At 40.2% G+C, this 27,031-nt stretch overlaps 1 protein-coding gene across 5 annotated transcripts in view; it reads right to left on the bottom strand.

The window, feature by feature from the left end:
- B3GALNT2 (beta-1,3-N-acetylgalactosaminyltransferase 2) overlaps positions 1-27,031 on the bottom strand; it is a 58,147-nt gene that overhangs the window by 2,546 nt on the left and 28,570 nt on the right. For 2 of the 5 annotated variants that reach the window (XM_079899846.1, XM_079899847.1), the window contains exons 4-12: positions 26,404-26,597; positions 21,301-21,396; positions 12,054-12,164; positions 9,630-9,708; positions 5,435-5,618; positions 2,878-3,003; positions 2,108-2,267; positions 1,408-1,464; positions 16-177 (exon numbers count right to left, since the gene is read on the bottom strand). In XM_079899846.1, coding sequence (XP_079755972.1) covers positions 37-177; positions 1,408-1,464; positions 2,108-2,267; positions 2,878-3,003; positions 5,435-5,618; positions 9,630-9,708; positions 12,054-12,164; positions 21,301-21,396; positions 26,404-26,597 — 1,148 coding nt within the window. In that variant the 3' untranslated portion in view covers positions 16-36. Of the gene's footprint in view, positions 1-15; positions 178-1,407; positions 1,465-2,107; positions 2,365-2,877; positions 3,004-5,434; positions 5,619-9,629; positions 9,709-12,053; positions 12,165-21,300; positions 21,397-26,403; positions 26,598-27,031 lie in introns of those variants that run through there. The other 3 variants (XM_079899848.1, XM_079899849.1, XM_079899850.1) reach the window with 3 other exon arrangements.

Genomic DNA, 27,031 nt, shown 5'->3' with positions numbered 1-27,031 from the left:
TTCGCCCACCCTGACCTTTAACACTGCGAATTGACCTCATCCTCCTCTTGCTTCACACCGACAAGGATCACCGCACAACTCCTTCAGTTTCCACAGCTGTGTTAGTTCTTGCGGAGAATACTGAGGGGAAGACAGCATTCCTGTTTCACAGGTCTTCTCACACAGCCACAGGCTGTCCTGTTGAAAAACAAAACAAAAGCTGATTTGGGAGCCGTGACACACCTTGCTGGAAGACAGACAGCATGCATACAGGAGCTTCCACATCCCAGTGAGGCTGAAGTTATTTCAAAGACAAGTGCATGTGTGAAGCCACTCAGCTTGTGGGGCGTAGGAAAAGCACCCACCGGTGACCCTGAGGCTGTGGAATAAAGAAACAGTGCAGTGTGTGCATTAAGAGTTTGCAAAGGGAGTTCTATGAAGAGAGGGTGTGGAAACCACAAATGCAGAGTTTCGTATTTGCTACTGGAGAAGAGGTGGCCAAATAGCATTATGAACAACAGCAAGTACTGAGGGAATGGTTACACTATTCGGGGGACAATACCAAGTGCTTTATAAATATTATCCAATTTAATTCTCACAATAACCCTGTGAGGTAGGAATTATTTCCTTTTTACAAGTGAGAAACAAAAGAGTGAAGAAACTTGCTCAAGGTCACGGTGAAGTTCATGCTGGTAGGCTGAGTAGGAAGGATCGAAATGGAGTCTTGTCAGACTCAGAGTCCGAGTTTTCACCCACCAGCCTACTTCCCAGCTCTGTGGACTGGCTTCTGTTTCCAGCAATATAGCAGAATACAGATCCCATTCAACTTGAGAACATAAAAAGGAGGGATATAATAAAAAATGTCTTTTTAAAGGATGGCTGAACTGGTGGCAAAGGAGAGGAAACTGGAGAGTAGAAGGGCCTGGAGTCAGCGTGTGCCTTTTACAGGCCACGCCTGGGGACAGGAGACTGACCACTCCTTCCTACAGAGCCCTGTGCCCCTGGGGGCCGAGAGCCTCCAGGGGTATTAAAGGAAACAGAGAAGGCCTGTCTCTGCCCTGGCCCTGGACGGGTGGGACGGAGAGTCTCCCCTGAGCACCTGGCACCATAGCCCGCACTTAGGTGGGTGCAGCTGGAGTCACATTCTGCGGGGCCACCTCACTGCCAGAATCTGAAGTCAGCTGCTTCTTTTGTGTTTTAAAGCTGCAAAGAATTTCTGATCAAACGTATAAAAACTCAATTCATCGTGAGTAGGAGAACTTCCATTCAAGACATTTCCTGTTGGTTTAGACTCAGACAAATACCGTGTGAGATCTAGGCACATTACTGTGAATTAGATCAAGAGCAGTTACGATGCCAGAAGACCTCCGTTCACTGCTCTGCCCAAGGTTTGATAGAGAGAGGCCAGCCCCACTCAGGCTTGCTTACCTGATATCTTTTAGGTCCTATGGCTGCCATCCAAATGCCCATGCTTACATCTTCACCCTACACAGGTCCCATAAAGTTTAAAATGTAAAAATTTAAATGCTATTTCGTCTGTAAAGACAATGCCACACCCATTCCCGTAAGTAATCTTTCTACTTCTTTGTTTTGTGATTATTCTAACATGCAATGCTGAGGATGTATTATAACACTGATACACAAAGTAAAAGCTACCTGCCATTAACATGAAGCACACACACCACAATGAAGTATGACTATACACACTAAGTAAGCAGCCAGCCCCTCTTCTCATGGACCTTAAACTTCCAGCACTGACGGTATGAAAGAGACACTGGATCTAAGAACCGGGCAGAGATTCATTGATTTGCCATCTCAGAATCAGCAGAAAAACAAGCTTAGTCTTAAGCTTGCTTAGTCTTCCTTCTTATGAATATAAACCTCTACATTCCTTTAGGGACTATACCTTTAAATATAGGCTGAAAACAACAGAAGGCTCAAAGATTTAGGAATAAAATTTAGATTTGAGGGATAGGAGTGTATCCCTAACCTTTGAGGGCTGACTCCTATCTAGAATGAATAACATGCCTTTCCCCAAGATCAGGTGGCTGTGCTTTTAATGACGGAATACTGAGTGGGATAAAACTTGTTTGGTCAGTGTACTCTTAGGTCAGAAATCCTTAATTACCTGGTAGGTCTTTAATCTCCCCGAGTTGCCAGCCAGCCAGTGGACGATGTCCCTGGAGATGACATACCCTGAGCCGCACGCAAAGGCGGGATAAGCGGGACTGGGGTACTCCAGTTCCTGCCACTTCCCGGTTCGGTCAACGGCCCAATTCAATCTGAAACTGACATGCAACATGAGTCGGCTTCTTTGTGTTGCTCTGACACGTATCCTACCACTAGTTAAGCTTGAGTCCTTAATTATCACTACAAAGGAATAAGCTGTAGAAGCAAGGAAAGAAGAATGAGAGATTATTGTTTTCGTCTAAGGACAGGAATTATTTATCTAGTGGTGTTTTATATAAAAGACATATGTTAAATTCTCTCCAAGTTGCATTTATGGAGTTTCTGAATCATCTTGTTTAGATATATTAAATGAAAAATAAATCACCAATCCCTATTGCATTCCTAAAGACACACAGAAAATGGTTTCAGAAATGTCACAAATTTATTGTAATGTACAGCAGCGTCTAATTTGAGTAGCACTTAATATGTAGGGCATGAGGATAAAAGCCACATCATTTTCCATCCTTCATTACATTAGCCTGAGGTTTTCCATTTAAGAGTTTTTTCCCCTTTAATTGTAGATTAATAAAATATAGTGACCCAGGGGCCTAAGAGGGAAATTTCCTATCTCAACCACATTTTTCTTATGATAAGTGACTTGTATATTTCATTCTAAATTAACATATGCTCATGAAATGAACGCCAATGGCCTAACAATGTTTAACTTACTTTCCCCACCAAAAATTAGGCCCATCCAGATTCTTAAGGGCGATTCTATTAAATACAGCTTCCAAGTCTATGTAACAGTCGTCATCCGTCTTTAGCAACAGATCAAAGCTGGTTGTTTCCACAGTCCTGTTGGCGAAAGGGGGGATATGAAAGTCAGGGCGTCCATACGAGGAAACAGAGCAACACCAATGTGGTGACACTGCTAACATCTTAATGAAAACTGGCCCTGTACTGTCTGTATGCTTGGCCAGCTTTTATCCATCCAGTATCGGGAGCATCTGCTCTAGAGCATCGCCGCTGCCAGCTACAATCCTCACTTCATATTAACAAAGGGGTATAACAGAGAGGTGCCACGCCAATTTTAAAAGGTATAAAGGAAGAAGAAAGAATACAATGAAAAAAAGATCTGGCTTAAGTAGAATATATAATCAAACAAACGCTTCTCAGGCCTTGCCCAGGTCAGGCCAGCATACCTATTAATAAGCATCTGAACCTTGCCCCTTGTGTCCTTAATGAGAGGGCCACGCAGACGAGGGGATAGATGCCATACCTGGCCTCTCACACAGAACGCCGTCGTACAACAGAATGTGTTCCATGCTGCTACTGACAGTACACTCAGGTATTTTACAGTGTTTAAAAAGCTGAGTTATAACACTGAAGTACATTTTCCCTTGGAAACGATTTCCAGTAATTCAGCTATTACAAATGACCTTCTGGAAGGCACAAGAGGGTGATTTCATTTACCTAGACATTAAAAAAATACATAATGGCAACTAGAAAAAACATTGACTCTTTGATGTCACACTGCCAATCCCTGTACCTCTTTTACCCAGAGTCTTGCGAGGGAACCAGTCAGAAGACAGAAATTTGAATTAAAGAAATCTGGAGAAAGTTTCATTAGGCCACAGAATGGTGAATTTAACAATGGGTCCACAACAAAAAGCATAACCCTACGTTTCTAAAGTTCATTTCTAGTTAATAGCATAGGCCACACATAATATTTGCTAATTAGAAATAAACTTTGGTGATAAAGGACACTGAGGTCACTGATGGATCACCTGAATAAAGATGAATGAAAAATAAAGATGTCATTTACGATGTGGAGGGTAGATGGGGGGATGGGCTACTAGGAAGTGGGTCCGGACGTACAGCCTGTCAGAAGGTCACCGCAGCGTTCCAGGTGCACATGATGGCCCAGAACAGACAGTGGCAGAGAGACTACGGAGAGAGGCCAAGATCACAGGGATACGCAAGTAGTAGAAGAGACAAAACTTAAACTGGAGGTAGTAATTAGACCAAATTGAACTTCCACAACTGGGAGTCAGCTCCCTATAGAAAGCCCTAGAACTCAGCAGTCCTGATCTCCCACTGCCTGGACCCCCATTCCCACTCCACCTCTTTACAGCCTCGCCCTTGCCTTGGCCAACCCGTAACAGGAATCCCATTGGGGACCTTGAGCTAAAAGAAGGCTCTTTCTCTTACTACAGCTGTCAAACTTAATCCTGGTATTCTAGGCATACCCACATTTCCAGCTCACATTTATATCTGACCTCTACCCACAAGATGACTCCAGAATTACACTGACTTGCCCCAGCTATGAAACTACCACCCATAAATTCAACTGTCTACCCCTCAGGACCAGGGAACTATATCCATAAAGGACTTGATGATTTCCCATTCTGCTCAGGGCAAAACAGAGAAGAAAAGAAAGGACAGACTCTGGGGCTCACCAAGCAACAAGTTCCCTGATAAAGTTTTAAAAAAGAAAAAGACAAAGACGTGGATATACTTTATGGGTTTGGTCTAGACAGAAAGAGAGAGAGAGAAGGTTTCAGTTCTACAGTCAGGGTAGACAGTATCAGGGGGCTCACAGCAAGTTATGGGACCCTAGAGTAACTTAATAATATTAACAACTACATGTATTCAATTAAGAAGAGTCACTGTTATAGCATATTATTATTGGTGGTGTTATTATAATAAAAGTAGGAGTTACAACCAAGATCCAAGAAGTACTGGAGGGTCTGGGAAGTTAACAATACGGTAGACTATAAGGGTTGCTGAATTTCGTCTTATTAAAGCTTCTGGAATTAGGGCAGATAGCTCTTAAATGGGTTGGAGGAGAGAACGGAAATATAATGTGGATGTTCAGCTGAATGGAATTCAGATCAGGAACCTGGGTGTAAATGGGGGATATAGGTGGGTGGGTATGAAAATGCCTGAAGATAGGCCATTTTCAAACTCACTGATTTTCACCTAATGTTGGCTCAAGACAACTATGCCAGTAGGAATGACTCAAAGTGAATCAACTTTTGCCTTGTTTGTTTTTGATACATTAATAGTGTTCACATTATGTATCAGCTCATCGAAATAGTAAAGCGGCAGCATTTTAGAAGATCAGTCCTCACAAAGAACCAGGATACAATAGATCACATCCCAGGTGCACAGTGCTCTTAGGTTTCTGTGTTTTTTAAAAAATCTCAGTGATTTGATGTTGATAAATTGTTTCTATATCAAAAGAAAAATAAAACAATACCTACCCAACATTTTTATAACCTACCATTTATAGAAGTTCAATAATTTTGCAGGAACGTTTCGGTAAGTGTCAACAACATCCACAAACACAATATCATCATAGAGGCTGCTTTCCTCCTCCAGTAAGGCATCCTCCTCGTGGAGATTACTTATATGATCAAGAAGTCTTCGAGGGCGAGAATGAAGATTTTTTAAGAGAGCATCACCTTCTAAGAAGGAAAAGAGAGCTGAAGGAAAAGGCTATTGCAAACTTAAGAGCCAGAACTTGTAACGTTATTGCATTAACCCTCCTCCCAAGGTAACCTAACAACACAGTTAGGAACTCTGAAGTAGGGAAATGTAAACGCCCACACATTGCTGGTGGGAGAATAAAGGGCTACACTCACTGTGGGGAGCAACTCAGCAATACCTAGTTAGGCTGAAGATGTGTGCACTGTTTGACTCGCCAAGTCCACTTGTAGATATATCCCCAGAGACACTATTTTACACACTCACAAGGGTATTTATGGCAGCATTGTGACAGTGAAAAAATGGAACCAGCCTAAATACCCACCAATAGGAGAATGGTTAAACTGTGGTATGTTCACATAATGGAATACAGCAGCTAAAAAAATTAACCTGCATAGCAGCACTATTTACAACAGCCAAGACGTGGAAACGACCTAAATGTCCATCAACAGATGAATGGATAAAGATGGGGGGGTGTATACACGTATACACACACACACACACAGGAATATTAGCCATAAAAAAGAATGAAATGCCATTTGCAGCAACATGGATGGAACTAGAGATTATCATATTAAGTAAATCAGAAAGAGACAAATATCATATGATATCACTTATATGTGGAATCTAAAATATGACACAAATGAACTCATCTACAGAACGGAAACAGATTCACAGACACAGAACAAACAGACTTGTGGTTGCCAGGGCTGGCGGGGTGGGGAAGAGGGGATGGATTGAGAGTTTGGGATTAGCAGACGTGAACTATTATCTATAGGATGGATAAATAACAAGGTCCTACTGTAGCGCACAGGGAACTATATTCAGTATCCTGTAATGAACCATTATGGAAAGGAATGGGAAAAAGAATGTGTGTGTGTGTATATATATATATATATATATAACTGAATTGGTTTGCTGTACAGCAGAAAGTAACAACATTGTAAATCAACTATACTTCAGTAAAATAAATTTAAAAAAAATTAACCTGATCTTGGATGTTGAGAGGAATGGCACTAAAAAATAATGCTGAGAAAAAGTATCTTGCCAATTGATATATACAATGTGATACCACAGGTATAAATTATAAAATACTTTAATCAAAACTGTATGTTATTAAAAGTTGTATACACATGCATGTAGTAGAAAATAGAAAAATAAGAATGGGAAGGGTACACATGAGTTTCAGGACAGTGGTCTCCTGTCCAAGGGGAAGGGAGAGGAACGGGGTAGGAAGTACTGGGAGAGAAGAGGCTTCAACTGTATCTATAATGCCTTATTTCTCTGAAAACAAAGAAAGGAAGCAAATGTGACAAAATACAAACATCTGTTAATTCTGAGCAACAAGTACATGGGTGTTGCTTATAGCACTATTTTTGGTTTATGATATTTTATAATAAAACTTATGACCAATGTGCTTAAAAGACATTTTAATTACCACCTTACAAGCTAATGGATCGTTTGTCACATCTGTGCAGGACTGTCCTCAAATAAGGCAGCAATCCTATCACTAGCGCAGGATTTTCTCAGCTGTCTCAAATTAGAAAATTTCTGAAAACTAAACAAGTGAGTGGCTGAGGGGTCGGGGAGAGAAACCGAGACGTAATCCAGCCCTCCGCTCTGTGACTGCGAACAACAAGACTGGGCATGGGGGCTGAGGGCCTGTGTCTGATTTCTACCTCTGCCACTGTTGGTGAGGTAATGGACGAGTCACACGTTTCTGGGCCTCAGCATTCTCATCTGTAAAAGGAGGAGCTGGACTACGTCTGTGGTTCTCAGGATTGCTTACCGAAATACAGATTCCTAGGCCCCAAGCCTAAAAATCCAGCAGGTCTTGGGTAGAGCCCAGGAATCTGTATTTCTAACCTGTGACTTCCTGTAACTTTGATGCAGGTGGACCACAAACAACCCTTTGAAAAACACAGGCCTAAATAACCTCGGGTCCCTTTCAACTTTTACACTCTCCTCTAACGTCCTTTCACTTTAACGATAAGGATAAATATACACGATTTAACACTTGAACGAAAGTGAAAGTGTTATAAAAATTGCAGCAATAGTAATGGATGATAACAAGATACGAGCAGAAATACAGGCTTTTTCATTAACAAATTGTACGTGTTGGTTTATTCTGCATATATCTGAAAAACACGAGTATAAAGTAATAGATCTGTGTGCGTGTTGGGTTTTTTTTGGCTGCGATGGGTCTTTGTTGCTGCACATGGACTTTCTCTAGTTGCGGCGAGCGGGGGCTACTCTTTGTTGCAGTGCGTGGGCTTCTCACTGTGGTGGCCTCTCTTGTTGCAGAGCACGGGCTCTAGGCGCGTGGGCTTCAGTACCTGTGGTACGTGGGCTCAGTAGTTGTGGCTCATGGGCTGTAGAGCGCAGGCTCACTAGTTGTGGCGCACGGGCTTAGTTGCTCTGCAGCATGTGGGATCTTCCCGGACCAGGACTCGAACCCATGTCCCCTCTGCTGGCAGGCGAATTCTTAACCACTGCACCACCAGGGAAGTCCCTCTGTGTGTGTTTTAAATCTGATCGTCTGTCTAGGTGCCATTTACAAGAATCATGTGGTTTATGGCCTCTCAAACTTTGGAGGCATCAAACCCATCTAGGGAGCTTATTAAAATACAGGTATCTGAGCTCCAATCCTGAAGATTTTTAACTCTGTAGGCTTGAGGTAGGGCCCAGCCAGAGATGCTAATGCCCAACAAAATTTGAGAATTTGTGTACCATGTGACTCTTCTGAATAGCACATAGATCCTCAGATTTTAAAAAGCTGTAGTCAGATTTTCAGATCTATCCAGTACAGGAGAAGAAAAATCTATTCATTTAATTCCTTTAGCCTAACACTTGAGTTATTTCTCTCTTGTTTGAAAGGAGTTTTCCTCACCCAGACCTTAATCCTTCAGCCTCAGTGAGAGAAAACTTAAGACAAACAGTTGTTTAGGGTACAGTAGTTGCTCCTTGTAGAACAGTTTAGTGCCAGTCTCAAGGGCCCCTCAAGTTTTTAAAGGCTCTTGATGGTACATACATGAGTTAACTGGCGAAAGAAAGGAAGTCGCTAGACATGAAGTCAGATGGTGTGTAACATCTGTACCCGGCCCCCCAGTGTGAGCTGTTTTTCGAAACTGGCCTGACCTCCCGATCTGAGTCCTCCCCAGGGCTGAGCCATTAGCCCCTGTGAGCTGAGTCCATACCTTCCCTAGCAGAGTGGTCTCACAGTTTTATGAAAAATCTCTGGACTAAAATTAAGGATCCATAAATTTTAAATCTCTATTTTTAATGGCAGGTTTGTGGGTAAAACCTGTACCTATTCCAGCCTACCCTTAGGGGTGATGTTAGAAATACTTCTATGAGGAAATACTGTATAAATAAAGATGCTAGAAATTGAAAAAAGCCACAGCCCATTCACATCTTCAGACTACCTGTAGTGGCCTCAAACAGAGGGTGTGCCCCATCCTCAACCCTGCACTATTAAAATAGGGAGACCCCTGAAGACCTGCCTCTCAGAATACGGCCTCTGCTTTCCCCAAGTCACTGTGTGCCTTCAGGGAAGCTGTGTCCTAATTCTTTTATAGGAATCCATGATCTGCAGAGCTTTGAGAAGCCAGATGGTGCACTACTAGGCACCTTTGTTCCATAGGTGGTGATCAGGACACGTGACCAAGAGCAACCGCATCAACAGTAGCTTTTCTTAGAGATCACTGATCCAGGAATTCATTGATGTGGATGTTTTCAGGAGCGTCACTCAAGAAAACAAACAGCCACTTCTTTTTGGGGTGGTGGAGAGGGCTGCAGAGCTCTGAATACATTGAAAGCCATTGAATCAAATACTTTAAAAGGGTAAAGTATATGGTATGTGAATTATGTAGCAATAGAGCTACTATTTTTAATGACCAAAAAAAAAGAAAAGATTACCTTTGATGTCAAAAGTATGAAGATGAGGTAGGCGAGATTCAGTATGTTTTTCAACTTTTAACCAGTTGACTTACCCTGAATAGTATAAATAAAGCCACCTGCAACTCCCTCCACACCTTCCATGAATTCATGAGGCAAGGCACCCTCCCCAGCCTGAAAGAAACCAGAATGGAAGTGCTTGGTGTTTTATTACTAAGAACACATTTCTTATATTTGAAAATTGATTTGGCACAATTCATAATGTGACGCCACAGCACATAAATCCATCTAAGATGCTGACGCACTAGACTTACGCTCTCAGGATGACATCAGCATTCTAGTTTTGTCGTCTAGTCCAAGATCAGGTACACACAGTAATCTACGGATTAGTGTTGAGAATTCCAGCCTACACAGAATCACGTATTCTTGAACTTGCTACCAACACTATTACCAAGACCAATTTTCTTTTACATCCGAACTCCACCACTTAAAAAAAAATTATAACCACCTCTGATTTCGTGGAGATTGAAAATGCCCATGAGTTCAAATACACCCAAGCACATTTCAAAGTGACAGCTACCACGCAGAGACAAGCCCTCTAAGCACACAGTTCAGCCCGAGCCGTACTGATGACTGATGCTGAAGGTGCCCACTGCACCAACAGCCAACAACAGCCCCCTCTACCGCTAAGGTGTGGGGCATCTTTGGTTATTACGAGATTTACCTCTTTTACCTCACAGGTTACCCCAGGCCCTTACTCAAAGTGAGGGGCCTCACCTCTATGTGTTCCACCCCAACTTAACACCCTACCAGCGATCCAGCTGCTGCGGGCTGGATGGGATTGTCACAGCCACGCCTCAGCATGTTTACAGCGTTTCTTCTTGACGGGTGGTCAAGAGGGCTTACTGCCTGGGTAGTCCTCTTTGAACATATCCTTCTAGCAGAGCTGTCCCTGTACAAAGCAATGTTTTAATAAAGCCAGTAGAGAGACAGTGTTCTGCAGTGGTTGTGGGAAAACTGCCATTCAATTCAGAATATGGTTTGTAGCTGAATGTGGAGGAAATCTCTAAAGGTGAGCGCTACAGATTCCAACCTTGTACGTCTACAAAAGATTGCACACTCTTTTTTTAATTGTACAATCTATACTGTTTTGGCTTGTTTACTTAACAGTACTTTATGTTTATTAACTTCTGTCTGAAAGGTCACAGCTTGGCTTTTATTTTGTCTTTAAACTTTTTCCGACATGATTACTTGCTGGCAAGGCAGCGAGACTTAGGAAAACTTCCAGCTCTACATGGGTTTCTTAGAATAGGCTACTAAGTTATCTTTTTTTTAGGTTAGCTGAGTGTTTAAGCCATCACTGCCCTCCGCAACCATATTCACTCCCAGAGCAGATCACTTGAGTCTTTACATTTAAATCTAGCCCTCAATTCAGAAGTAAACTGATTTCCTTTTGTGCAACCAACTGAGCAGTATAGAATTCTGGCATGTTTTGGATATTTTTAAGTTTCATACACAGAAAAGGAGGCAAGATATTAAAGGCACTTGCTTTGAAAATAAGGAAAGAAAAAAAACTATAAATCCGTAAAACACTGTGTCTTAAATAAAGGACTTTTCATAACCAAGAATGAAATCTGATACATGGCCTGCAAGGCTAAGGTTGTAATTACACATGAATTTGTGGGGTCTGTCTGTCTAGTGTCTTTTCCCTTCACTGGACTATAAATTCCACTGTGGGCCAGTAATGGGCCTGTTTTGCCCATGACTGTGCCTGGCTCACAGTGTGCAGTAGATGTTTTCTGAACGTGTAATAACAAACCACATGATTTTCATTTCAAATTCAGGTATTAATTTATGTGAATTAGGTTAATATTTAATGGAATGTACTAAGCTTGTGACCTTAAATGCCAGGTGCTTTCCTAATTAGATTAGAGCATCAAGGAGAACAATTCTGTCTGACATCAGCACATATACCACTTGTTTACTTAAGGTTCACCATTTTAAGTTTGCCTACACCTTCTTTTTCATCCTACACTTTGAGAAATTTATTGTCAAACTGTTTCAAATTTTAAAAAAATTTGGCAAATGAAAACAAAGTCACAAATCCCAACATAAACGAAAGTGAATACTCAACCTTACTTTCTAATACTTTTATCTATAGTATTGTAACTGACATCATACTATCAAGGTGAGCTAGTGAATATTCTGAATACTATAGAGTAAGTGAACTTAAAAGAACATTAACAAAAACTATGAAGAAATAAAACATCGCACTCTGTACAATGCACTAGACTTAAGGCAAAACTATATATTTACTAAGGTTGAAGTTACAAAATCATACAACATTTGAGTTTTTCATCTTTACTATGTGGTGCCTCAACATTTTCTAGTGTATATGTTCTAAAATACATAAGATTCATTGTTCCATATGAGTTGATGTAAAAATAAACTTAAAAACACTTTTACATATTAAAAAATGCTAAGGTGTGCTAAACAACCTTTAAAAATGAATGACTTACTGTGATGACTCTGAGAACTCCTCCCCCATCATTGACTGTCACTTTGTGGAGATTCCTTGACACAAGGCCTTGGAGGTCTTGGCTCTCCCACACGATTGTACCTTCAAAGCTCTTTTGTGGAAAGATGAACAGTGAGTCGGTTTCTTTATTGCTGTCATTTAGATTTTAAGTAAGTTTCTAGAGAAGAGTTTATTTTTTCTAAGACACATTGGTTAAAACTTTTACTGCGCGCTAAGACGCCAATGCTAACATTTTGGTGTATATCTTAGAGCACGTCTAAAACAATAGTTACAAAGACCTTATAGACAGTTTTACATGCTGCTGTCATTTCCCATTGCATCAAAGGCATTTCCTTATGCGACTGCCGCTGTTACAACTGCTCTTTTTCAAGTACTTGTAGCCATACTGCTGAGTGAATGCATCCTGATTCACTCAGACATCTCCCTACCGTTGGACATCTGGATACTACCAAATAGCTACTAAAATAATGTGAGGCGTGTTTTGGTGTAAATGTTTATTTTTCCCCAATACTTTGTTTTTTATTTAAAATAAATTCCGAGAGGTGAAATTACTGGGACAGGAATAGAGATACTTTGGATTTTGGTACCCACTGCCAAACTGCTTTTCAAAAACAAATTCTACCTGTAGGGTCATTAGCAATTTATAAGAATACCAGTTGCATTGTCCTCTTCCCAGTATGGGATATTAGTAAAAGAAGTTAAGCTAATTTAGTAGCTTTAAAGAAACGGTTCCTCATTTAATTGGTGTTTCTTTTGATTTCTAATGATGTTTATGAATTGTAGTCTCTTCTGGGAATTGCCTTGTCATGCTTCTTTGCCATTTAGCTACTGAGTTATATTTTTCTTATTAATCTGTGTAAGCTTTAATAAATTAATACTGTATATTTTATATACTAAGAATGTTCTTTCAGAATTATTTTATTTATTTTTAAACATCTTTATTGGAGTATAATTGCTTTACAATGGTGTGTTAGTTTCTGCTTTATAACAAAGTGAATTAGTTATACATATATATATGTATCACCCTATCTCCTCCCTCTTGCGTCTCCCTCCCACCCTCCCTATCCCACCCTCTAGGTGGACACAAAGCACCGAGCTGATCTCCCTGTGCTATGCGGCTGCTTCCCACGAGCTATTTATTTTACATTTGTTAGTATATATAAGTCCATGCCACTCTCTCACTTCGTCCCAGCTTACCCTTCCCCCTCCCTGTGTCCTCAAGTCCATTCTCTACGTCTGCATCTTTATTCCTGTCCTGCCCCTAGGTCCTTCAGAACTTTTTTTTTTTAGATTCTATATATATATATATATATATATATATATAGTCAGCATACAGTATTTGTTTTTCTCTTTCTGACTTACTTCACTCTGTATGACAGATTCTAGGTCCATCCACCTCACTAAAAATAACTCAATTTTGTTTCTTTTTATGGCTGAGTAATATTCCATTATATATATGTGCCACATCTTCTTTATCCATTCACAAATAAATGGAAAGATATTCCATGATCATAGATTGGAAGAATTAAAACTTGTTAAAATGTCCATATTACACAAAGCAATCTACAGATTCAGTGCAATCCCTATCAAAATACCAATGGCATTTCTTACAGAAATAGAACAAACAATCCTAAAATTTGTATAGAATCAAAGATCCCAAATAGCCAAAGCAACCTAGAGAGAGAAGAACAAAGTAGGAAGCATCATGCTTCCTGATTTCAAACTATATTACAAAGCTACAGTAATCAAAACAATATGGTGTTGGCAAAAAAACATACACATAGATCAGTGGAACAGAATAGAGCCCCGACATAAACCCACGCATATGTGGTCAATTAATTCACAACAAAGGGGCCAAGAATATACAACAGGGAAAGGACAGTCTCTTCCACAAATGGTGTTGGGAAAACTGGACAGCCACGTGCTTAACATGAACGAAACTGGACCACTAACTTATGCCATACACAAAAATCAACTCAAATGTGTTAAAAAAACTTGAACATAAGACCTGACACCAGGAAACTCCTGTAAGAAAACATAAGCAGTAAGCTACTTGACATCCGTCTCAGGGTATGATTTTTTGGATTTGATACCAAAAGCAAAGGCAACAAAAATAAACAAGTAGTACTATAGCAAACTAAAAAGCTCTGCACAGCAGGGGAAACTATCAACAAAAGGAAAAGGCAACCTACTGAAAGGGAGAAAATATTTGCAAAATCATGTATCTGATAAAGAGTTAATATCCAAAATATATAAAGAACTCAAACAACTCAATAACAAAAAGCCAAAGAAGCCAGTTTTAAAAAATGGGCAGAGTATCTGAATAGACATTTCCCTAAAGAAGACATACGGGTGGTGAACAGGTACATGCAAAGATGCTCAACATCACTAATCATAAGGGAAATGCAAATCAAAACCACAATGAGATATCGCCTCATATATGTTAGAACAGCTAGTACTGAAAAAAAGAAATAACAAGTGTTGGCAAGGATGTGTAGAAAACGGAACCCTTGTGCACTGTTGATGAGAATGTAAACTGAGGCAGCCACTACAGAGAAACGTTTGGAGGTTCCTCAAAAAATTAAAAATAGAACCAGCATATGATCCAGCAATTCCACTTCTGGGTACTCATCCAAAGGAAATGAAAACACTAACTCGAAAAGATATATGCACCCCCATGCTCCCTGCAGCATTATTTACAATAGCCAAGACATGTAAGCAACCTAAGTGTTCGTCAGTGAATGAATGGATAAAGAAAATATGGTATCTATATACAATGGAATATTACTAGCCATTAAAAAGAATGAAATCTTGCCATTTGTGACAACACAAATGAACCCCAAGGGCATTACACTAAGTGAAATAAGTCAGACAGAAAAAGACAAATACCATAAGGATCTCACTTATCTAAAATAAACAAAAAGAACTGAATTCATAGATACAGAGAACAGATGGGTGGTTGCTAGAGGTGGGTGGTGGGAGGTGGCTAAAACGAGTGAAGGTGATCGAAAGGTGCAAACTTCTGCTTACAAAAAAATAAGTCTTGGGGATGTAATGTACAGCCTGGTGACTATAGTTAATAATACTGTATTGTATATTTGAAAGTTGCTAAGAGTAGATTTTTCTTTTTTAATAAATTTATTTATTTATATATATATTTTTGGCTGCATTGGGTCTTCATTGCTGCACGTGGGCTTTCTCTAGTTGTGGCGAGCTGGGGCTACTCTTTGCGGTGCACAGGCTTCTCATTGCAGTGGCTTCTCTTGTTGCGGAGCATGGGCTCTAGGCGCGCGCACTTCAGTAGTTGTGGCACGTGGGCTTCAGTAGTTGTGGCATGTAGGATCAGTAGTTGTGGCTCACGGGCTCAGCTGCTCCGCGGCATGTGGGATCTTCCCGGACCAGGGCTCGAACCCATGTCCCTGCACTGGCAGGCGGATTCTTAACCACTGCGCCATCAGGGAAGCCCCTAAGAGAGATCTTAAAAAGTTCTCATCATAAGAAAAATTTGTAACTATGTCTGGTGATGGGTATTAACTAGACTTGTGTTGATCATTTTGCAACAAGTACATATACTGAATCATTTTATTGTATACCTGAAGCTAATATAATGTTGTATGTCAATTATATCTCAAATAAATAAATAAATAAATTTAAAGAAACTGCCCTCTGAGTTGAACTAATTAAATTCTTCAAGTAAAAGAAACAATGTTTCCAATAACTGGGAAGAGCTCTAAGGTTGAAGCTTAATTAGTAAAAATCAATACCTTAAAACACTATAGGAAAGCTGGTCTAAGAGAGAATTTTGGCAACAAGTAGCAATGTCTAAGGGGAGATAGAATAATTGGAAGATATAAAGCACTCTGGTCACATCCTACCTGAATGAGGCAGCTCTCAAAAACACCCACCACCTCCCATTGCTGTAATCAAATTCAATGCCCGAACCAAGTACGGTTCAGATTGTTTTTTAGGTGCCTTGTCATATCAGGAAGGAGGTTCCTAGCTGGTGGCCACAAGAATTCAAACCACTCTAATGAGCTAACACCCATCAAACATGAATCAATAGACATTCTGGTTTATACACTCCACAAGGTCAGCATTAGGACCCAAAAGCTAAGTCCTAGACCCTCGACTGTGTGAGGCTGCTTTGGGTTAATCATGTGTCTTTCTCCTGGCAACAACGACCTCTTCCCCTTGGAATACTTTACTTTCTTCTAAAACTTTAATAGTGATAAAGTTTGGAAGGACTGATACCAAATAAGTTTCAGAGAAAGAAATGATAGGACGTAGTGAGTGCTTGGATATGAGAATTGAGGATTAAAGCCCACGATTCTGGTTTGGGTGCCTGAGAAAAAGGAGATACTATGACCCAAGACTGAAAATACCAGAGGAGATGAGAATGGGTGGGCTGGAGATGCTATCACCATAGAACACCCAGGGGACATCCCAAGTGGAGGAGTTCAGCAGGTGGCTGAAGTGTGTATGGAGTTCATAAGAAATCTGGGCTGCAGTAAACAGGTGGTAATAGATGAAACTGTCTAGGAAGAATGAGTAAAATAAACAGAAGGCTGGGTATCAGATCCTAATGATTAACGTTTAAGGGGAAAACGAAAGAGGAGATAATGAAGTTATGTACTGGGAAGAAGGACTGGGCCAGATTAAGCTGAACCAGAAGAATGCATATCATATAAGCTAAGAGAAAACCGCAGTCAACTAGGGTAAGGACTCCAGGTAAGTGTCCCCTGGAGGTGGCAGTTAGGTCACTGGGAATCTTTGCAATTATAGTTCCAAACGAACCATACCAAAGTAAAAGCTATAGTGACCTCAGAAAAGTTTCACCTTGAAACTACAAATCTGGCAAATATGATGACAAATCAAGTAATTCTCTGTCCAGTCCAGTCAACTGACCCTTGGCACCTGTACTCTGCCCGGCACCCAACTCCATTTTGTTTGACTGGGTTGTGATATAACATCAACAATGTTGACTAAACTGAGTAATTACCAGAAAAACTCATTGGCCCAAAAAGTGATCCTGCTTTTTTATTCACTCAACTGATAACCAGCTGTTTTTGTTATGAGAGGAGGGAGGGGTTCTACCTTCTCCACCTCCCCTGCAGCTGCTCCATGGCACAGTTAAATTTCTATTCCCCACTTCTCTCCCATGCCTACTTTCTACTCTCATACAGAGTAATCACAAAGCCAGGAATCTCTGCGGATGCGAAACAGCTTCTTTATGGCAACTCCCTGCTAAAATCATAAAACCAAAGGAAAAGGTAGGAAAGAACAGCACGGTGTAGGCTGGAAAAATGAGCTCTCATCAGTCCTCTCACCCATAACGTAAGTGAGCTATGTGCAACCTGTGCTGTCCACTCTTCTGTGTCCTATTTCTAACTCGTCATCCAAACCAACAGAGTAGCTTAAACATACACAGTACTTTTGTACCTGTAACTGTTAACGATTTCTTGTGGATTGGAGAAATGACTACCTCTAAAGAATTTCAACTTTCATAAAAAATAAGTATATAAGTACCCATGATACTAACAATACTGTCTCTAGTGACTCGTGTTGAATGAAAATAGTCTTTTTATTGAAATTAGTTTCAGGTTTCAGGTGCACCAGGAGAAATATGAAATTAGAGAAATAAATATTTTAAAAGAAACACACAGCAGTCTCCATTTAAATTTGTGACCCCCAGTGAGATTTATGCTTTAGTGAGTCACACGACGAAAACAGTGCAAGAGCCCTGCTTAGCTGACAAGCCATACTGCTGACGTTACTCTAGCCGACTGTGAAGTGTGGAAGGAATAAGATGATGAACAAATCAACCACTTCTCCCTCGCAACTGGGATCAACGATCTGTTCTTCGGGCATACTCTGCTGATGGTAGGCAGGCAGGCAAACCCATCCATCACTATCATGTTTTCTGTGCAAATAAGCCCAATTAGGCTTGAGGCAGCAAAAATGAGTATCTATATAAAATTAAACAGGTTTTCAACAAAAATAGGATTTTGTGTAAAAGGAAAGAATGTTATCTTTAAAAGTTTTTTTTCTTTTAATAAAAGCTAATATATATTTATTTCAGAACATTTAGAAAATAGATACACAGAGAGAAGAAAATAAAAATCATCCATAATCCTACTCCCCCAGATGCGGACACTATTAAATAACTGCGTTTATAGAAGGAAAAAACGTTATTCAGATGTAATGAAAAACCAAAAGCTAGTTTAGCTTAAAGCATCAAGGGAAATAAAGATCACAAGGCTTTAGCCAGTAGAAGTCTTAATAACTGAAACGGCCACTACCTGACTTGGCTGAGTCCTTTCCGTCCTGAGTACCTACTGCCATATATACCATCCTGAACACTGGCAAGGAAGGCAGCTCCTTGCCCCAACCTAATTTTTATTCTGAAAAGCTTCAAACCTACAGAAGTTGAAATTACCACCCAAATCCCCTAGACTCACCAACTGTTAACATTTGGCAACATGTGCCTTTTTTTTTAACTTTTTGGCCGCGCCGCACAACAGGCGGGATCTTAGATCCCTGACCAGGGATCAAACCTGCACCCCCTGCAGTGGAAGCGTGGCGCCTTAACCACTGGAGCGCCAGGGAAGTCCTGGCCACATGTGCTTTATCTCTGTCTCTAGACACACATTCTTTTCTGTTGTTCTTTGTTGTTCAATCACTTGAAAGTAAAATACATTTCACCTTGACTTCAGCATGTATTTCCTAAGGACATGGACATTCTAAGAGAAAGTAATGTTTTTTTGTGGACTCATCAAACACTGTAATTCTTTCTACAAGGCTGACCAAGATAATGGAGCAGGCGCCATAAGACTGTGATTAGCCTGAAGTTAGTATTACAGCTTATCTTCTTTCTCCTTGCCCCACACTGTGACTCCTTCCTCTTGGAGTTTCTCTACCTGCGCACCGCTGACATCTGGGGCCAGATAATTCTCTGCTGTGGGGACGTGTCCTGTATGATGTGGGATGTTCGAAACATCCCTGGCCTCTGCCCACAAGATGCCAGCGCTGCTCCACACGGGGTTGTCTCCAGACACTGCTAAGTGTCCCCTAGGGCCAAACGGCCCGGGGGAGAGACACCGCTTTTGAAGAACCACAAGTCCAGAGGAGGACCAGCAGTGAAGAAGCCAGCGCACATTTCTTTACCGAATGCTCACCATGTGGCGGCATGTTTTAAACATTCTCCATCTAGGAAATCATTTATGCCCTAGCGTAACCCTCTGAACTGGGGGCCTCTGACAAAGGAGGGAAGAGACGCAGTGAGGCGAAGGAGCTTGCTCCAGGTCACAGAGCCACCGAGTGGCAGCGAGGGACTCAACCTCACCCACAGGCGGCTGCTCAGGCACCTGCACCCGAACGTGATGCCCACGCTGCCTTCCAGGCGCGGCAGCCTTTCCTTTCCTATTCGTGCCAACCCGCGTGAGCGGTCTGTGAAAATCAACCCTCCAGCAGGCTCCAGACCTTTCTGGAGAGCACCTAACGCGGCGCTCGTGCTCCTGGTCCCCTCAGAGTCACACTCCTCTCCCCTGGGAATCACAGAGTCTGAGTGAGGTTCTGCCCATGCTGGTTCTGAGTAGAAAGGCAGGACTCTCACCGATGACTCGCTTCAACCCTAAAGGAGCGGACCAATCAGTGCAGGAAATCTGCTTACAGCTGTGCCTGGGACACAGCAAGCTAAGCAGAATATCAGTGCTGGCTCTTCTATCCTCACTTGGACATAAGCTGCTTTAAGGGCAGGGATCTTTGTACTACGTCTCAAATAGCCCCCGTGCTTGGCATATACTAAGTTCTCAATAAATATTTTCTGAGTCAATGAGTAAACAAACCAAAGAGAAGCTTCCTTCAAAAACTGAGATCCAATACTTGGCCAATACTACTTAGTTGAGCCACTACTTTTAATTAAGAGTAAGAGATACCTTTGATGGTACATACTTCATTTAACAAGGAAGAAAGTTCATATATGAAATTTTAAAAGGTCATACATATAGGTAAATAGGCATTCTCATATAATGTTGATGATTATTCAAATTGATACAAACTGCTAAACTGTCCTCCAGAAAGAAATTATCTGCCTCAAAAATGTGCAGAAATTTGAACCAACAATTCATCCTAAGAAAATAACCAGTTATGTACACAAAACAGAGTGTAAGGATGGTCACTACAGTCTTTTTTATAACACTGAGAAACTGGAAAATTTTTTCCAGTATGTTTTAGTTTTGCTTTTCTGTAAAATGCTTTTAAACAGAGGTACCCATAGGTGAAACAAAGGAGCTCCCTTTAACAGTCACAGAATTAACATGCAAAGTTTAACTACCTGTACTCAACTCCAAAGATACACAGCACCTTATAAAATGTGTGACTTTGCTGTTGCATAAATGTGAACAGCAACCCACACGCCTGGTAGTAGAAAGATGTTTCCTGGTTAGCCAGCAGGGCTGGTCAATCATCCAGCTTCCACATCTTAATTCAGCGTTCATGTCGCCGGGGGAACTTGTCAACTAGAGCTCATCTAAAGTGACCGCCAGAGATGACCGGGAAACTGACCCCTACACTGTGGTTCCAAAGCATGCTGTTCAGAAATGTACTCAGACAAGACTGCAATAGCCTGGAAAGGCTGAGGCTGACGGATGAACAATGTGTTCATGTCCAGCTGTGTAATACACAGTGTAATACAAACACATTTGGGCTTAACTCCAGGGCTGATGAGGGCACCTGGCAGCTGAGGTGGTCCCTACCTAAGAGTTATGTTTTCAAACATCTTCCACTACTTGGAGAAGTTTTATTCATCTTGGAAATGTGACAGATCTCTTTGCCATTATCCTGTTTGCACTTCCCTCCATCCCCCTATTCTTTAGATAAGCAAACTATTTGATTTACTCAAATGGTACCTGTGCCTGGTCTTTCTATCAACCACACCTATTACTATCCTTTGTCACTAGAGCACTCATGCAGTCCTCTACTCCACTAAATAAACCATGGTAACATGCAACGCTTTTCAAAGTGAGGTTTGGAACCTTTGGGGTACGATGTAGCTCTCTGGAGGGAGGAATGCAGAGTGCTACAGCTCAGTACATCCCCGCTGGTAGCCTCATCCACCACTCTGGAGAGCTGTCCTGGCAGGAGAATATGCAGTGTCTGCCTCTGGAAGCACATCCTCAGGCCGACAGCAGCCTGCACTGGGACCAGAGTCTCTTTACTACAGCCTGTACCTCTGGTAAGATGAACTGCTCCACAGGCTTGTACCACAGCTTGTTCACCTGCACCCCACAGCTCGGAGGACTGAAGCGAGCAATGAAGAGGGCCTCCTACAGATCGGGGGGAAAAAGACAAGAAGAAATACCCTATGTCAGACACGGCACATGCAGCAAGTTTTCAAGTTACATGTTGGTCAGCTAAATTCTCAGTGGCCCCGACCACAGTCACTAACATTGTTCTACTGCGGTTTAGGCATCATTCGGGTTTTCTAGTGCAATCATGGTTATTAAATAAAGCTACTGAAGATAATCAAAGTTGTCATGAAGTTCTAAAACACTAAATATAATCCAGATAACCTTAAAAAAAAAAAGACACCTTGAAATGAGGAGCATTAGGGGAAGTGTAAGGTGTTAAATTAAGCCGACTTATTAGGCTTAGCCGCAAAGGGTTAAGAATAAACTGAAAGATCACAGATTTCTACATAGAACAAAGGTACTCAGGAATCCCCCTTCAAAAAGAACCTTTAGAAGAACAAACAAAAACAAAAAAGGGAACATAAAAGAGAACTGATCCTCATTATGTCTATTGTTTGCTTTGGGCCCTTACTTCTTGTTTTGGGCAAGAACACTTCCCTGTTCTCACACCTATTCTAGACACCGATTTGCCACAGGGGACGCTGCTTGTTAAAGCCACCAAGACCATGCAGAAGTTCAGAATGAAGGGGGTTAATGAGTTAGCGTAGTTCTTCCATTAACATCAGCTCTTGGCAACGCTAGGGTAATACTTTTTTACATCGTGACTCCCTGTGAACCCATTATGATCCACCTGGGATTAGGCCTTCCTTGAGGACAAAGATTAACCTCTCCTTGGGTAAAAACATGGCAACTAAAAGTGAAATCAACATGACCAAAATACTGTACATCTGAACCAAACAACTTGAGTGACAACTCAAACATTATGAATAGTTTAAGAAAAGACTATATCTACTAAGAAAATTAAGTATCAAAAAACATTCAAGATTGATCCTAATTTCTAGATAAGGTTGACAGTGGAATTCAGAGTACTGCTATTCCAGTTACCTATTTGAGCTTCGATATCAATGAAACCTTTAACCACAATAATATATGAACTCCTATACTTGAGTAACATGACAAAGCTTTTCTCACTGGAATCATAATGGCTGGAATCATCACTAAGATGTGTTCCCTCTCTTATATTTATATTTACGTCATTAAGCACATTTACAAACTACATAAATTCTTTAGAGGACAAAGGACTAGGATAAACTGCAAACAAGAAATTTAACCTTTATTTGTGTGTTTATCTCTGACTGTAACATTGTACCCTGTTAGTAACAACCAACATTAACAATAATACAGGGGGACTTCCCTGTGGTCCAGTGGTTAAGAATCCAACTTGTAATGCAGGGGACGCTGGTTCAATCTCTGGACGGGGAACTAAGATCCCATATGCCACGGGGCAACTAAGCCCGTGTGGCGCAACTACTGAGCCCGTGCGCCACAAGTAGACAGCCTGTGCACCACAACTACAGAGCCCATGTGCCCTGGAGCCTGTTCACAACTACAGAGCCCACACATCCTGGAGCCCGCACACTGCAACTACTGAGCCCACAGGCTCTGGAACCAGCATGCCACAACAAAGAGCCCGCATGCCACAACTAAGACCCCGTGTGCCACAACTAAGACCCGACACAGCCAAGAAATAAATAAATATAAAAACATTTTAAAAGACGCCTAAAAAAAATGAACAGAGTTCTGCTTCCAGTGATATCAAGACCAATTCTCCTATAGATAACAATTATGAACAGTAGACAAAACATTTAAAAAAAAGAGCTGAAGGCACTGGGATGCACACAAAGCCGGCAGAAACTGGAGGAAAAGCAATACCAAGGAGATGAGAAAGACACTGGGTGTGCTTCCCCCACTTTTTGTTTTTTAATGGCTCTTTGTCTGAGGCATACCTCAGGGGGCACCTAAATTCTGAAATAAAAACTGCAGTCTTTCTGTTTGCAAAGCAGAAGGCAGGGTGGAGACAAACACATCAGCTAACAAGTGAGGAAGAAAACCCCAGAAAGGAAAGGGTCACAGACAGAATCCTCAGTTCTTCACATAAATTCTGTCCTAATCTGTGGCTGACTCACGAAGTACATACTCAAAACAGAATCCAAGCAGCCCATCTAAGTCCAAAAGAATAGACTAGAGATTTCAGCGGCTGCTCACTACAAGGAAGACAGCGTTTAGAGTCTGTGCCCAGCTAATTTAACTGACTGCTAAAAGAAACAAACAAAAAATCAATACTCCTCAAAGAATATAATAGGATCCAGAGATCCTATAATGAATTATTCGCAATATCTAGGATATAATCCAAAGTTACTCGATGTAAGATAAAACAGGAAAATGTTACCATGTGCAAGAGAAACAATGATAATCAATGAAGACAGGCCAAGATGACTCCAATTTAGAATAGCAGACACAGGATTTTAAAACTCTTATTACAAGTAAGGTCAAGCCCACAGAGAAAATATGCTCAAAATGAATTTAGAAAAATAGTAAATTTTAGAGAAATATAAATTACAAAAGAGAATTAAATGGAAATTCTAGAACTAGAGAGTACAATATCTAAAAACAAAATTCACTGGCTAGGCTTAACAGATTTGATATGACAGAAGAGTCAATAAATTTGAATACTGATTAACAGAAATTATCAAATTTGAAAAGAGAGAAAAAACTGAAAAAAAGAAAGAACAGTTTTGTGATCTGCAGGACAGTACCAAAAGGTCTAACATACATGTGGCTGGAATCCCAGAATGAGTAGAGAGAAATGGGGCTGGGAAAAAATTTTTGAAGAAATAAGAGCTGAAAGTTTCCCAAATTTGGTAAAAGACATAAATTTATGGATTGAAAAACTTGGCAAACCTTGAGCAGAACAAAGAAAAACCACACCAAGGTACAACACAACCAAACTGCTTAAAACCAAATACATATAAAGAGAAAAATCTTAAAATTAGCCAGGAAAAAAACAAAACCCATATTACATACATCATACACGGGAACAACATAAGGAAGGTTGACTTCTCACCAGAAAAAATGGAGGCCAGAAAACACTGGAATGACATCTTCAAAATATTGAAAAGAAAAAAAAGTCAACCCAGAATTTCAATAGTCAGAAAATATCCCACAAAAATAAAGGAGGGGAAGAATAAATGCAAATTAAAAACATTTTCAGAAAAATGAAAACTAAGCAAAATCATCACCAGTCAACCTGTACTACAAAAATTGGTAAAGGATTTGATTTGGGCCAAAGGAGACATTCAGGAGGAATGAAGAGCACCAGAAATGGTAAGTAAGTGGGCAAATATAAAAGGCTTTTTCCTCTAAATTACTTTAATACAGTTAGCTGTTTAAAGCAAAAATTGTAACACTGTGTTGTGGGATTTATAGCACATATAGATATAAGGCATATGACAACTAGAGCAAAGACAGGGGATGGTAAATGGAATTATATAATGGCAAGGTTCTCATATTTTACATGAAGGGGTACAACGTTAACTTAAAGAAGACTGAAAAGTTCAGGATATATATTGTAATTCTTATGTCAACCAAGCTCCCACAAAGTAATAGTACAAAGAGCTGTAGCTAAAAGAACAACAGAAAAGTTAAAATGGAATTGTAAAAAATACTCTATTAACCCGAAAGCAGGCAGGAAACAGAGGAAAAGAGAAACAAATAAAAAAAAGTAGAACAGAAAACAAATAGCAAAATGAAAAACTGAAATCCAACCACTTTAATAAATGCATTAAATATAAATGGAATAACCCTCCATGTAAAAAGCAGAGACTCCCAGACTGGATAAAAAGGAAGACCCAACTACATGCCATGCACAAGAAATACAATTTCCAGCAATATATAAAGAATAATATGTTGTGATCAAGAGGAATAGGAAATTGATTTAACACTGCAAAGTTAATAAATGTAATTCATCACAGAAACAGAATAAAGGAGGAAAAACCCTGGAAACATTCCAGATGCCCATCAACAGAACACATAAACATCATATATTGTTGGAATACAACTTCGCAATTAAAAGAAGGAAAAGGAAAAATTCACTGATACAATGACATGGATGAGTTTCAAAACCATTATGTTGGGTGAAAGAAGCCTTACACAGGAGAGTGCTTAGTATATGATTCTATTTATACATAAAATCCTACAACAGGCAAAACTAGTCCATGTTAAAAAAAAAAATAGAACAGTGGTTGCCTCTAGGTAATGGGGTTGGGTAATGGGAGTTTGGATTACACAGGTTTACACAGTTTAAACAACCGAATGCACCTTATACTCTAAATTTTTTTAAACCATAAACAAATATTAAAGTCTAGTTAATTATATGCACACTAAAATGTTTAGGGTTGAAGGGTACTGATGCCTGTAAGTTAATCTAAAATACATTTTAAAAAAAAGATAGATCAATGAATGACTATAGACGTCATAAAGCAAATACAGCAAAATATTATAGAATTTAGGTGGTGGATATACGGGTGCTCATTGTATAATTCTTTCAAGATTTCTGCAGTTTAAAACCCAGGGACAGATCTTTTCAAATACAATTCCTTGCTACACTCCTTCAGATACACTCTGTGAACAAATTAGGTTTTCTCAAATATCAGAAACAGTAACCCTAGCTGTTTTAAACTTTTATTCCCTCTACACCCTTATTACAAAAAAGATTTAAAGCAGCTGTTAGCCTGTATTATGGTGACAGACTTTTAGGGTTGGAAGAAAGAGGCAATAAGACTTGCTTATACCTGTAAGTCCCAAACTTTAAATATTCGTTATCAACTTTTGAAATTCCTTAGGATTTAGGGGATTTTAGGTTGGAAATTTCTAATCTGGTCCAACTCCTCCTTTCCTAGGTATAACACATTTATTCATTAGAATTCTCTCCTCAAACTAGCACTGTAATACATTACACTATAATGTGTCTAATCAGTAAGGGAAGAAAGGTGGAAGTCTCCCAACCTACTCATTGCCATGAGGAAAAGCTGATGATTTTGCAAGAGAAAAAGTGGGGAAAAGCATGTACGAAGCAGTGCATACCTCCTGTTCTGCTTGATAAAGCTTGACGGTGATGTTCCTCTGGAAACCCACATCACTGGCATCATAAAACACCCCGAGGCTGGTAATAACGATTGGATAGAGAACTCGGAAGCTCACGCTGACAACTCGGTCCTCAGAGAGCCCTGATGAAGTGTCTTCCAAAAGACTGAACGCCTCAATTTCCTGATTCAAAACTAAGGAATTAATGAGAAAAGGAGTTTTACATAATCAAACGAAAACAAACTTTTATTTTACTATTATGAAGTGGGCTTGATAGCAAAATCTAGATAATTATACATTATATAATTCTTTCACAAATGGCAATAAATTTTTAAAGTGCTTCAGAAATATGGCTGCTTCCAGAAAAAAAAAAAACCTCATTTTGAAATTTAAGAATGAAGTTTTCAACCACATCTAAGTAAAATATTTAAGAACTACTTTAATAAACTTTTTTTATACACGTGTGCGTCTGTATGTATAAACGCTACAGGGGAATATTAAATTTAAAGGCATCTATTAGGAAAGGTTGGATAAATGGGGATAATAAAAACAGTACTAATTGCAGTCATAAATAATGAGTAAATTTAGTCTTGCTCTGCAAATTCCAAAAATCCCACGTCTTGTTGAG

Source organism: Stenella coeruleoalba, assembly GCF_951394435.1.
Source record: "Stenella coeruleoalba genome assembly, chromosome: 16".
Lineage (NCBI taxonomy): Eukaryota > Metazoa > Chordata > Mammalia > Artiodactyla > Delphinidae > Stenella > Stenella coeruleoalba.
The sequence above is the reverse complement of the archived record's forward strand: the minus strand, read 5'-3'. Positions and strand labels throughout refer to the sequence as shown.